The following is a 14,064-nucleotide window of genomic DNA, read 5'->3' as shown; positions in this document are numbered from 1 at the left end:
GCTCGCTCTCTCTCAAAAAGTAATATATATTTACCGAGGGCTAGAGACCTACCGTGAGATCCAAAGAATGGAGATAACGGACAGCCTGACCTCAGAAACCCGGAAGTCAGTCAGAAACCAGGGCTGTTTTCTCTGTGTCTTCAGGCCCACCTCAGTGCTGGCCTCTCTCTCTTTTCTTTTTTAATGTTTTTCTTTATTTTTGTTTTTGAGAGAGAGGCACAGAGTGCAAGCAGGGAAGGAGCAGAGAGAGACAGGCTCCAGGCTCCGAGCTGTCAGCCCAGAGCCCGACGCGGGGCTCGAACCCACGAACCGTGAGATCAGGACCTGAGCCGAAGTCGGATGCCCAACCGACTGAGCCACCCAGGAGCCCCAATTCTTGTCTCTTTTTTTTACTCACCCAGCATCTATTTATTGAAGCCAGATGCACATGAGGTCTTCCTTCTCCTTTCTGTGGACAAGCAGTCACGCTTAGGACACAGTCACCCACGTTCTGCGCTTGCTGCCCTGACGGACTCGCCCCTACTCTGCTGTGTCTCAGCTGGTGGAGCCGAGGGCACCTCTTCCTTGCTCTGAGAGCGACTCCCTAGCTACTTTCACTTCCTCAGAGAAGAGCTTGAGGAGTCAGGGGACTTCCTCCTGTGTGTAGGACGTCCCGGCTATGGGATGCTTTCCACAGACTTGGAAAGTCTTCCCAGAGGAAGCAGCTGTTTCCTTCACACGTGGCTTTTGTATCACCTGCCACTGGTGCTGAGGGAGGATGCTGTCCTTGTCACCAGACCACGCATCCTCGGCACAGCCTCCGGCCCCGTCGGCTGCGGGATCCTTGTGACTGAACGCATTCAGCAGACAGATCCCAACGCCTGCCAGGTGCCAGGTGCCAAACCCTGCACTAGGTAGGTGCTGGGGGTGAGGAGATGAGCATGACGTGGTCCCCTAAGCTCTGTGTCCCGTAAAGGACCCACGCTGGTCCTTCTGATGTGAGAAGTTTTAACCAATGACTGAAAAGTGGCCCACGGCACCTTCCAGTGGGGCAGTAACTTAAAGACCCGAGAAACAACAGACAGAGGAAAAGCCATTGTCATGGCGCGTGACTGCCCCGGTTTCAGATGGGGCCAGTGAGACGCGTCCCTAGTCACCCCACCCTCTGCCGTCTTAGCTGAGGCAGCAGAGACGTGTTAGCATCTGTTTGGGCTTTCCGACCGCAGAGCGTGGCTTCTGCCCAGGCCCCTCATGTCTGATGCGTGGAGATTTGGCAAAAGCTCTCACTGGTGAGTCCCAGGAAGGAGGTCATGGAAACCAGACCCTTCTCCAAGCCTCCAAGCAGCGGTTTTAAACACAGGTCTGCTCAGGTTCCTAGCTGAGCGCTGCATCTGGTTGACTCCCACCACACCGGCGGGTGTCTGGTCCCCGTCTGGTGCCGCCTCGCTTTGTTGGGTAACACGATCCCATTCTGGACACCAGAATGCGTGGTGGTAGAAACAAAACAGAGGATAAGCAGGTCTTCGACGGGCTGTGCTTTGTGACCGTTCACTCGTCAGCACGTCCTCCAATAAAGCCTATACTCTTGTGCTTAACCACCGTAGCTAAAGGCAGAGCTCACCCGTGTGGGAATGGTCTCACAGGAAAGGTAGGTGTGAGGATAAGAAGTCTAAAAACCAAGTAAATCATCACAAGTGTGCAGCATATTGGGAGGGAGAAATCCAGGGTGGGGTGAGTAACGGGGGCATCAGGGAGGTGCTCCTGAGCTAGTGATTGCTGACTTGAGGCCTAAAGGAAAAGGAGGACTCAGCTCCTGAATGGAGTGGGAGAGAGGTTTTGAGGCCCAGGAGGTGCCAAGGCCCTGAGGCAGACAGCACTTGGTGATTTCAGGAAGTGAAGAAGCCCAGCGGGGCTGAAGCACACAGGGTGTGAAGTACATGGGGGTGGTGGGTGGGAGCCAGACTACCATGTATCAGGAAGGGTTTGTGTTTTCGTGTCACAGAGGGCTGAACGAGCATCCCTCCAGAATATCATTGGGAACCCAGGTTCCATCCAGCTCATCACTTCACCATACTTCCGTGGCTCTTGTCCTCATCCTCACAAGATGGCTGTTGAAGCTCCCATCATCTTATCTACATTCCAGGCAGGAATAAGGAGAAGGGCAAAGGGAAGACGGACAAGCAGTCAAATGTGAGCTGCACGAGAATCTTCACTTATTAGCCAGCCTATAGCACGTGGTAACCCTTAACACATCCAGGGAATGAGGTGTTTCAGCTGGCTACATCGCTGCTTGCTACAGGCCCAATGTTCTGTTAGCAAAGAGGAGGAGGGAGTAGATATTGTATAGGCATGTCCAGAGTCTGCCCCACAGGGCCTTGTAGGTCATGGTAAGGAGCGTGGTCTGCATCCTGATACAGCTGGGGAGCCATAGATCGTTCTAAGCAGGGCGATAACATGGAAGGGGGAGACGACTCAGGGTTGCCCTACTTGAGTCACAGCAACACATATCTTTCGGCCTACATATCAGTTTTCTAGAACTGCTCTAACGCATTACCACAGACGTTGTGGTTTAAAGCAACAGACATCTATTCTCTCCCGGTTTGGGATGCTGGGAGTCTGAAATCATAGTGTCAGAGAGGCCATGCTCCTTCTGAAGACTCGAGGGGAGAATCCTGCCTTACCTATTCCTAGCCTGGTGGCTCCTGGCTCTCCTTTGTGTTGCTTGGCTCATCAGCTACATCACTCCAATCTCTGCCTCTGTCGTCACATGGCCTTCTTCCCCGTTTCCCTGTGTGTCTATATCCAAATCTCTCTCTCTCTTTTACAAGGACACCAACCATTGGATTTAGAGCCCACCCTAATCCAGTCTGACCTCATCATTTTTTTTTAAAGTTTATTTATTTATTTTGAGAGAGAAAGAGAGCACGAGCAGGGGAGGGGCAGAGAGAGAGGAAGAGAGAGAATCCCAAGCAGCCTCTGCACTGTCAGCGTGGAGCCCGGTGTGGGGCTCGAACCCACGAACCATGACCTGAGCCAAAACCAAGAGTCGGACATTCAACCAGTTGAGCCACTCTGGCACCCCCCAGTCTGATCTCATCTTAAAGTGATTATGTTTGCAATGATTCTACTTCCAAATAAGGTCTTATTCATAGGTACTAGGGGTTGGGACTTGAATATACCTTTTTTGTAGGACACAATCCTGGAGGGCGTGCAAAGGGACTAATGTGCCATCTAGATGCTGCTTTGCTCTCTTGGGCTACTCGTTTCCCCCTCACCCGTGAAGACAGCCCAGAAATTAGGGAGGTGGGTTTACTTCCAAAATTTTGACCCAGTGCCAGGTACGAGGCAAAAGGAAGGGGTCTGGGCTCCTGGCACGGGGCTGTCCTCACCTTGGCAAATACGTCTTCAGCTCTGAGCATGTGAGGGTCTTCAGTCGCGGGTGCAGGGGCAGCCTCACCCATCCCTGCGTGTCAGTGGCTCATAGCTTGGGGTAGGGGGAGGCATGGAGGGAGCAGACATTTAAATAATGGGCTGAATGGTATCTAAACGTGAGTGCCTTTCTTCCAGCAGGCAAAATTTTAGGTTCACTGATGCCCTTTAATAAACCACTTCTTTGTCTGGAGTAAGTGGGGGGAAATGCAGGCTGGAGCCATGGCTGTGGCAGGTGGTCATAGCTGACCCTAAACTGGCTTCAGAGTTGGGGTCCTTCAGACTGTCCAGTGTAGTGCTATTCAGGTCCCCTTCCCTTTTTGCTTTGAGGTGGAGTAAAAACTACTCACACGTGAGTCCCAGGAAACGGGCTGGGGGCCATCACACTCGTCTTCTGGGCACATCTCTTTGCATAAGTCGGTGTGCATAGAGCTTTGTTTCTTGGCGGGTGATTTTTTTTTTCTGTTTTCATTTTTTGGGGGTCAAGATGGGAATCCTCCTCAGAGGTGGAGGAGAGCTGAAGGTGCAGGGGGCAAAGACATATGGCATCTGATCCCCTGGGGAGTGGGTGTAAGAAGCAGACCCTGAAGGAACTGCTTTCCCAAGGGAGGCTGTGAGTTCTGGGCACCAGCACAGTGGCTTCGGTGCCCATGGGCGGAGCTAGGAAGCAGCGCTTCCTCCTCTGGGTCCCCAGGGTGGATAACCGGCGGCAATGGGAGGTGGCATCATTGGCAGGAGCACTGGCCCTTACCCCAGGGGTGGTGGCATCAGGGTGGGCCCCTCAGGTGGTCTTATGAGTAAAACCAGAAATCCAACAAAGGTGGGTCCATGTGACCCAAATAGCACACGAGTCACCTCTTGAGAACTCCCGTGGATGGCGGGGGCTATTTGCAAAGGATGGATGTCCTCACTGGGCAAGTAGCGGGGAGAAGATCGATGAGAAGGTGATGGTTTAAGCTGAGCATTGAAGAAGTGGGGATCTGCTAGGGGAGAAGGCAAGGAAGGTCGTTCCAGGCAGGAGGATCAGCACGTGCAAAGGCATGAGTGACCACTGGTGGCCTGAGACTGTCAGGGGAGTCTGAGCTGGTGAGTGGGTGCACAAGGCTGCACGGGGCATGAGAGAAGGCAAGAGCAGTGATGCTAGAGACAGTGGAGCTGGCTCCTGATGAGACCTCGCATGTCAGGGTAGGGTTTGGGTTTTGTCTGGAGGATGGTGGGAGCCCCAGATGGCTTGTGAGCAGAGCGATGTGGCCTCGCACGTGTTTTATGTGTGTTTGACAGCCACGCTGAGGGTGGGTGGAGGGGTGGGCAGTCTGGAGGCCGGAGGGAAGGAACCAGGCAGTGGCGGTGGAGATCGCCCCCTCCCCGCCACACCATGTTTCTTCTGCTCATCTTCCCTCCCACCCTGCCCTGACCCCAGGTCCCCAGAGCATGTCCCTTGTCAGAAGAGCAGAGTCTGCCTCTTGGCGGGTGGAGAGAACAGGCATCCCTCGTCGCTGCTCATGCTGGTCCTGGGGCAAGAGCTGGCTGGGCAGCTGGCGGCTTGGCAGGGACAACATGGTCTGCTCTGACGTGTCTGCAGCCACTGCCACTGGACAGCCTGATTAATGACCCACCGCGTCCAGGTCTCCTCACGGGTCAGCAGCCCCGTCTCGGCAGCGGCAGCCAAGCGAACCAGCCTGTTCTGCCTCCTTCCCCCCATGGCTGGCGCTCCCAGATGGGCCGAAATGCTGTGACATCGCCTCCTCCCCTGGCCCTGCCACCCTTTCTGCTATTTTCTGTCCTCTTAAAAGTCCTGGCCCTAAATTCTCCCGTGCAGAAGAGGCTTTACAGAATGAACTCCCAGCCTGCCGCGTTCTGGCTTGTTCTCTAACCTCCCCGCATTGGGCGCGTAGCAGAAGTTAAAAATATGTCTCGAAGGAACCATTGCTGCTTCTCTACCCTTTCTCTCTGCGGGAAGGTCTGTGTCTGTGTGTTCCATTCGCATAAGTCCCACCTCCTCCATCAGACTAGCGATTTCCCAAGATCAAGGGTCTGCCTCCATCTTTGGGCTGGTGGCTTCTAAGATCCATTTTTTTTTTTCTTTTTCCTTAAGCAGGGTAACCGCAGGGCAAGGACTGGGTCTCCCCTTCAGTCCGGGGGCTCCCCAAAGACAAGAGCTCTGTTTGGGGCTGCCTTGTCCGTCTCTCCCTCATGTCCCAAGCTGAGCTCTGCCTTGGGCGTGCTCTGTGGGTACTCAGGGGCCACAGGGAAAGCCTCCTGGCCTGTCTGGGAACGGCAGGGCTAAGCGTGGGTACAGCGGGTGTGGATTTGGCTGGGGCCAGAGCCGTTGGGGCATGGCGAGGGGCTTGGTACTGAACTGTCGTCGGGGGCCAAGGGGAGCCCAGGACATCCAGGCCTACACGAGCCTTCGAGGCTACAGGCCCAGTGTCAGGGAGGGCTGTGACTTCGCATGTGTGTGGGGGGGGGGGAGCAGAGGATGGCTCCTGGCCACCTGCTCCTCATAACTCCCGTGGGCTCTGTCTTGGTGGCGGCAGGAAGACAACCACAGCTACTATGTGTCCCGTCTATACGGCCCCAGCGAGCCCCGCAGCCGGGAGCTGTGGGTAGACGTGGCCAAGGCCAACCAGAGCCAAGTGAAGGTCCACAGAATCCTCTCCAACACTCACCGGCAGGCTTCGGTGAGTATGCCAGACCCTGGCAGCGCTGCCCTGGGCTGGGAGGCTGGGGGCCAACCCTCCATGCCCGCTCAGTGGGCATGGTTGTGACCTGAGGTCTGTGATCTGGGAGATGCTTTCCGGGGAACCCTGGGAAGGGGGGCGGTGGCCAGAGTTAAGGTGGCCACCTGTGGTCCTGGGGGCTTGCCCTGGACGTGCCTGCCCCCTACGTTGTCCAGACAAGCATGGGGCAGTGTGGGCGCCCAGCCTCCTGGCCTACAGCATGGCCCATGCTGACTCTCTCCCGTGCCCTGCAGAGAGTGGTCTTGTCCTTTGATTTTCCTTTCTACGGGCATCCTCTGCGGCAGATCACCATAGCAACCGGAGGTAAGGCTGTGTTGGTGGGACTGGGGGAGATTTGGAGTCTCAGCCAGAACGTGAGGGACCTACCTGGGGAGGTTTATTGGAGACAGGGGTATATAGAGAGACTGGGGAGGGTACCTCGTTGGGCTCTCTCGGGACCTCACTCTCAGGAGGGAGAACAGTGTGTGTGTGTTGGACCACCTTCCTGATGTTGGCTGACTTGCCTGTGTGCGTGTGTGTGTGTGTGTGTGTGCGTGTGTCCCTCTGGGCCAGCTCAGGCTAGCGTGGGCAGTCCCTGTGGTCCCTGAGCTTCTGAGTCTGTGAATGAGAGAGAGGAGGAGACTTCACGAGAACGTGATTCTTGGGATCAGGCTCCTTGTCAAGATGAGGGGCCCATCTTTGATTCCTGTGCCCTTTCCCAGGGACAGGGAGAGGTGGGAGTTCTGTGCCCACCTGGAGGGGCAGGGAGAACCTTCTCTGGCCTGGGGCCCTTTTGCTCCACACACCAGACCCAGAGCCCAGCAGGTGGGGGCTGGGGACAGAGGTCCAAGATTCTCTTACGGCTCCACCTGCACTGTCCCTTCCTGAACAAGGAAGCAACCTCTCTAGGCCTTCTCTAGTGACTTCTGTGCATTTGTCCGCACCCCAGGCTTCATCTTCATGGGTGACACGATCCACCGGATGCTCACAGCTACTCAGTATGTGGCGCCTCTGATGGCCAACTTCAACCCTGGCTACTCTGACAACTCAACAGTCGCTTACTTTGACAATGGTGAGAACAGATCTCAGAGTTTAAGTCACCTGGCTCCAGGGCACAGCCCCTTTAGCAGAGCCCAAAGTCTAGAGAGGACAAGGGACTTACCCACGGGCACACAGCAAGGCCACCACCCCACCTTCCCGTGTTCAATTTCCTCATCTAGAAGATGGCAACAAGATGCCTGCTACCTAGCAGGGTCTGACGAGATAACAGAAGAAAAGTGCTTGGCTCTTAGCAGAGGTGACAAATATCAGAGACCTTTGTTGTTTCTTACTCTCACCAGATTGTCCCTTGAGCACCCAATCACCCTCAGACCTATGTGGGCCGCCGATTCTGCGGGGCCCTCCTCCCTGCACTACCTTCCTGTCCAGCCGGGTCTCTGCTCCCCTCCCTAGGGACGGTCTTTATTGTTCAGTGGGACCACGTCTACCTCCAAGGCCGGGAAGACAGAGGCAGCTTCACTTTCCAGGCAGCTCTGCACCAAGACGGCCGCATTGTATTTGGCTACAAAGAGGTGAGTGAGCTTAGCTGCAGAGGCGGCCGGGTCTTGGAGTTTTTCATTCAGCAAATATCTGTAGAGAACCTGCAACGTGCCAGGCATAGGCCTCGGTCCTGGGCAGACAGCAGGTACTGAGATGGCCATAGGCCCTGCCCTTGTAGAGCTAGAAGTCTGGTTGGGGAGATGGACAGTAATTGCAGGGACAAACGTAGAATCACCACTGTGACAAGTGTTCCTAAGTCGAGGTGCCTGGTGCGAAGGGAGCCTTTCATGATGCTCTTCCTTCCTTTCTTTCTTCCTCCCTCCCTTCCTCCCTCCCTCCCTCCCTTCCTTCCTTATTTTCTTCCTTTCTTGTTTTCTTTCTTGTTTTTTCTTTCTTTCTTTCTTTCTTTCTTTCTTTCTTTCTTTCTTTCCTTTCTTTCTTTCTTTCTTCCTTCCTCTTTCTTTCTTTCTTTCTTTCTTTCTTTCTTTCTTTCTTTCCTTCTTTCTTTCTTTCTTTCTTTCTCTTCCTCCCTTCCTTCCTTCCTCCCTCCCTTCCTTCCTTCCTTATTTTCTTCCTTTCTTGTTTTCTTTCTTGTTCTTTCTTTCTTTCTTTCTTCCTTCCTTCCTCCCTTCCTTCCTTCCTTCCTTCCTTCCTTCCTTCCTTATTTTCTTCCTTTCTTGTTTTCTTTCTTGTTTTTTCTTTCTTTCTTTCTTTCTTTCTTTCTTTCTTTCCTTCTTTCTTTCTCTCTTCCTTCCTCTTTCTTTCTTTCTTTCTCTTCCTTCCTTCCTTCCTTCCTTCCTTCCTTCCTTCCTTCCTTATTTTCTTCCTTTCTTGTTTTCTTTCTTGTTCTTTCTTTCTTTCTTTCTTTCTTTCCTTCTTTCTTTCTCTCTTCCTTTCTCTTTCTTTCTTTCTTTCTTTCTCTTCCTCCCTTCCTTCCTTCCTTCCTTCCTTCATTTTCTTCCTTTCTTGTTTTTTTTCTTGTTCTTTCTTTCTTTCTTTCTTTCTTTCTTTCTTTCTTTCTTTCCTTCTTTCTTTCTCTCTTCCTTCCTTTCTCTTTCTTTCTTTCTTTCTTTCTTTCTCTTCCTCCCTTCCTTTCTTCCTTCCTTATTTTCTTCCTTTCTTGTTTCCTTTCTTGTTTTTTCTTTCTTTCTTTCTTTCTTTCTTTCTTTCTTTCTTTCTCTCTTTCTTTCCTTCCTTCCTTCCTTCCTTCCTTCTTTCTCTCTTTCTCTCTTTCATGAGGCTTTTTACCTCAGCAGAGGTCAGGGGAGGCTTCCCTGAGGAAAAGAGTTGAAATCTGCAGGATGTGTAGGAGTTGAGGAGTCAAAGAAGAGAGAGAAAAGCACATTCAAAGGTCCTATGGCAGGACAGAGCATGGCTGGTACAAAGCATAGAAAGAAGACAGCCAGACTGGAGGGGAGAGTGGGGAGCAAGACAGGGCAGGAGAACACCCAGATTTGCCTTTGAGAAAGGTCACTCTGGCTTCACAATGGAGAACAGGTTGTTGGTGGCTCAGAGGAAAGGTTGGGAGATGGTTTTGGGGAGAGAGGTGTTGCCGGCTTGGAGTAGGGTAGGGTAAGATGGAGAGAACTGGACAGATTTAAGAGGCAGTTAGCAGGCTAATTAATAGGATTCAGAGATGTGTGAGGTGGAGGAGGGCGGCGATGAAAGAAAGGGTGACTCCCAGGTTTCCGGCCTGCGTGGAGGTATGGCAAAGAAAAAGGAAATGTGCTGGAGATGGTTGGAGTAGACTTGCAATTTGAATGGGGACCCACTGGATTTGAGATGTCCTTGAGTCCTCCAAGAGGTGGCACGGAGCAGGCAGAGGGCTGTGGAGGTCAGAGGGGACGTCCAGGCTGGTCCAAGGGTGTTTTGAGGGGGTAGATGGAGCCTCTTCTCCCCGGCTGCAGATCCCTATGTCTGTCCTGGAAATCAGCTCCTCCCAGCACCCCGTCAAAGCAGGCCTGTCAGATGCCTTCATGATTCTCAACCCGTCCCCGGATGTACCAGGTGAGTCCCCAGGGGTTCCGTGGAGCGCTCAGCGGGCTTGGACTGAGCTCCGACTGACCCAGACTGGGTTGGGGGCGGGGGGACTGGCAGTGGTGGAGGTGGCTGGATGGCTGATTGCTGAGGGGCGCTGAAGGAGGATGAAACATATAATGAGTTCTGATTTTCCTTCATTAAAGCAGAGGAACCATGTTTTCCCAATGAAATCTCCAGTGGGAGGCGACGCTCTGGGTTTGGAGGGGAAGGGGAGCCACTCAGCACCGCATCCACTTAGAAATTCTCCACAGGCACCAGATTAGGGTTTTTGAGTCCTTCCAGAACACAACCATGATTACATCCCCACCCCACGTGATAGGAGCATCACTGGGGGTTCAGGGGATGGAGGCCAGTCCCAGCCACATTATTAACCGTCTACTTCAGGAAATCACATCTCTCTATCCTCAGTTGCCTCATCTGTAAAATGGGGGTGTAGCTGGAACAGTGCTTTTTCTTTCCTGGTCCTCCTCCAGTTCTGATATTTTTTGGCATCACAGCACTTTTTCTTCTTCTGATCCCCTGCTCACCCCCATGGGGGTCTTGAATTCACACTTCTGGGGGAGGCACTGTAGGCACACTATCCATTGCTTCTGGACCCTTGGCTCAGAGTCTTTTGAACCCGACCTCTTCTGCTATGCTGTGTATACAAAAGTCCCTCTGTCTAACCTACAGGACCCCAAGCAGGAGACCCTTGTCTGCTCTTCTCTGTCCCTACCGGTGCTTGATGGGACCAAGGAACATTCTGAACTCCACCCTAGCCACACCAGGCTGGTTGAGAGGATGTGCTTGGGGGCCACCAAAGTGCTATCCTGTAGACGGGCACGGCACTACCTTTCTGGACACTCCAGGGCTTCCTGGGGAAGCGTATTTACTTACATCTGTTGGTTGAGTTCCATCAATACACATGCTCTGAGTTCCTGCTATGCACTGGGCCACTATGTTCTGGGTGCTACTGAGATACGATGAAGAGGAAGATATGGAGGGATTCGTCATCTGAGCAGAGCCTCTGTCCTTAACAGAAATCTGAGGGAAGGGACCAAGGGCTCATGTTAGAAGTCTTTATCCAGGAGCCGCCACGTGCAAGGTTGAGTATAGTGCTAGGGGCTTGGCTCTGGAGTTGGAAGCGTGGATTCGAGTCCAAACTCTCCGTAAGCGTCTGACCCCTGGCAAGTCACTTAACCTCTTAGAGCTGATTTCTCTGTCGGCAGTTGGGGATATAAGTGGTTCATGCTCCCTGCAGTGACTTGTGAAGATGAACACGGTGACGTCCAATAAGTGTTTGGCCTGATGTCTGGCACGTCGAGTTTGTGAGTCCTATATTAGAATATCTTTCCCTGCCAGCCTTTATCACGCGACTCAGTATTTTATAGTCCAGCAGGGCGTCTGGTACAGTAGCAAACAGTGCAGAAAGAGGAGCACGTGACGTCCTGATGCTGGTGTGTCATAGGTCAGATGCCAGGACCACGGCACTTTCATGGGACTTCTGCAACGAGTAGCAAAAAGTCACATGCTAGAGTGGCTGTTTGCACTTGCTGCACCACACCTTGGAGATTTGTGCCATTAAACATGAATTACCATCCTGCTCTTTATGAATGCTCTCCCTTATCGGAATCTATAAGATGATATTTTTTTTCATGAATAAATGTATCCGGTCTAAAACTCAAAAGATACAAAAGGCGGTATAGAAAAAATCAGGTTTCTCTCCCATCCCCGACCCCTGTCCCCTAATTTCCCTTCCTGGAGGCCACCAGGGCTACCCGATTATTTCTAGAGCTATAAGCCTACAGGTAAGTATATGTTTGGATATTTAACACAGAGAACGGCATGTGGTGTCACTGGTCTGCACTTGAACAAAGTATATCCTGCCCATCCTTCCGTATCAGCCCACACCTCGTTCTTTTTAATGGCTACTTGATAGCCTGTTGCATAGATGTACCTTAATTTAGCCAATCCCCTGGACATAGGCTTTACAGTTCCCAATATTTCGCTACAACAAATAACGCTGCAGTGAATATTCTTGCAAACAGCTATTTTTATGCCCCTTTGTGAGTATTTCCATAAAATATGTTCCCACTACTCCACCTACCCATCCTGACCTTCCCTGAACACCCAGGACACTAGCAAGCAGCTCACCAAGCCTCTGCTCCAGGCAGCATCAGTTCTAACTGGTTGGGTAGCACATGTACTGAGCTGGTTGCTAAATAGTTTCAGTGTCACTCTGATTGTATTAGTTAGCTATTGCTGCGTAACAAATTATCCTGAAATTTAGCAGCTTAAACACACACACACACACACACACACACACACACGTTATCCCAGAGTTTCTGTGGATCAGGAAGCAAGGCACAGCTTAGCTGCGTCCTCTGGTTCAAGGTCTTGCACAGGCTGCTCTCAAGGTGCTTGCCAGGTTACGGCCCTCTCAACAACTGTTTGGGGTGGGGGTCTGCTTCCAAGAGCTCTCACGTGATTGTTAGCAGGGTTCACTTCCTTGAGGAGGCCCCCCCTTGGCTCCTGACACGTGGACCTCCTCATAGGACAGCTCATAACATGCTAGCTGGCTTCCACCAAAGCAGGCAAGCAAGAGAGCAGTAGAGGGTGAGCAAGACAGAGGCCGGTCTTCTTGTAACCTAATCTTAGAAGTGCCATCCCATCACTTTTGCCATATTCTGCTGGTTAGAAGCAAGTCGCTAGGTCTAACACACTCAGGACAGGATTCCACAGGGTGTCAACACCAGGAGGCAGGGCCACTGGGGGCCATGTTAGAGGCTGCCTGATCACCACACGGATAATCCCATCCCCAGGCTCTGAGATTTACAATATCTTTTTTTTTTTTAAATAAATTTTTAATGTTTTATTTTTTTTTTGAGAGAGATAGAGCACGAGAGGGGGGCAGGGGAGAGAGAGAGGAAGACCGAATCCAGGCTCTGAGCCCGCACAGAGCCCGACACGGGGCTCAAACCCACGAACCGTGAGATGGTGACCTGAGCCAAAGTTAGACGCTCAACCGACTGAGCCACCCAGGCGCCCCTGACCTTTACAGCATCTTATGTAGTCATCCTCCCAGCACTGTAAGTGGGGTCTGTACTTTCTAAATGAGGACAGAGGCTCAGAGACGCGAAATGACTTGCTTGTGGTCACGTGGCTATGAGAGAGACCTGAAACCCAGATCTTCTGTTTTTCTTAAACCCTGGAGTCGACCATTGAGACTTGCTAAATCTAATCCACCCCCATTCCAACCAGAGGGGTAAATCCTTTCCTCCTCAGTTCCCCAAAACACCCACACCTCCCAGGCTGTTTTGCGGGAAAGGCAGTTCTGAGTGTCCACGTCCCGCTGCCCGTGCGCATTGCCGAACCCCGCCTGCCTCCTCGGTGGCTCCCTCACAGGGCTTTGTGGGCTGGCGGAGTCTCAGGAAATGTGTGTTGGATCCAGCTGTTGTATGAGGGTGAATTAGAGGAAGTCGGATCCCCCAGGGAGTGTCTGCCTCTGAGGTTTCTCTGTGATTCTGGAATGAAAGGCTGTTTTAGAGCAAGCCAGGGAGATACGGGGAGGCGGGAGGAAGGGCAGGGGGTAGCCCAGCTGACACCACAGGAGGCAGGGCTGTGTTGTGGAAGCTGCTGGATTAGGGGCTCCAGGTGCTGTTTGCTGAGGTGTGAGGTCCACCCGCCAGGGAGAGCCGCCACCTGCCCCCCCCCCCCCCCCCGCCCCAGACACTGCCCCGCCGCTCCCAGCCTCTCATCCCCTTCCTCCTGTCCCCCATTCCTTCTCGTCACTGCCAGATCTGATCATGTCATTCTCTGGCTCCTTGTTGCTTGCACCATGAAGTGAAAATCCTTAGTGCGGCATTCAAGGCCCCGTGCAGCTGGCACGGCCTACCTTCATAGACTCCTCTCTAGACCCTCCCATCACCTGCCATTCTCTGTCAGGGCATCACCGGTCTGCATGCTCTGTTCCCTAAGCATGCCAAGGGCTGTCCACATCTCTAGGACCCGGTTCCTTGCCTAACACGGCCCCCATTTCAACTCTTTTGCCACTTGGCAAAACTCTCCCCATCCACTGCTGCAGCTCAGATGTTGCCTCCTCCGTGCGGCAGAACTCACGGTTTCCTCAAGCACCTTCTCCCCAGCGCTCAGCCTTGTGCCTGCCGCGGGGCAGACACTCAAAAATGAAAAAATCGCACAAGAATGAGTGTCACCGAAGGGACCTTGTCCTCTGCTCTCTGGTGCCCCCCCGTGAGAACAGGGGCCTGATGTCACTTGCGGTGGGGAGCGAGTACTTGGGTAATTAGTTGCATCTCTAGCCTGGGCTCCAGGCATAGACGTGAAGAGGAAGATTGAGGTGTGGGTGGGGCATATTCAT

At 52.7% G+C, this 14,064-nt stretch overlaps 1 protein-coding gene across 2 annotated transcripts in view; it reads left to right on the top strand.

The window, feature by feature from the left end:
• PLXDC1 (plexin domain containing 1) overlaps window positions 1–14,064 on the top strand; it is a 63,413-nt gene that overhangs the window by 23,542 nt on the left and 25,807 nt on the right. For both annotated transcript variants that reach the window (XM_081791264.1, XM_078437203.2), the window contains exons 3-7: window positions 5,946–6,089; window positions 6,383–6,452; window positions 7,078–7,200; window positions 7,581–7,699; window positions 9,575–9,674. In XM_081791264.1, the coding sequence (XP_081647390.1) occupies window positions 5,946–6,089; window positions 6,383–6,452; window positions 7,078–7,200; window positions 7,581–7,699; window positions 9,575–9,674 (556 nt within the window). The remainder of the gene's footprint in view (window positions 1–5,945; window positions 6,090–6,382; window positions 6,453–7,077; window positions 7,201–7,580; window positions 7,700–9,574; window positions 9,675–14,064) is intronic.

This window comes from Panthera onca, chromosome E1 (genome assembly GCF_046562875.1).
Source record: "Panthera onca isolate mPanOnc1 chromosome E1, mPanOnc1 haplotype 2, whole genome shotgun sequence".
NCBI classification, from domain to species: Eukaryota; Metazoa; Chordata; class Mammalia; order Carnivora; family Felidae; genus Panthera; species Panthera onca.
This window is presented reverse-complemented; position numbering and strand designations above follow the sequence as displayed.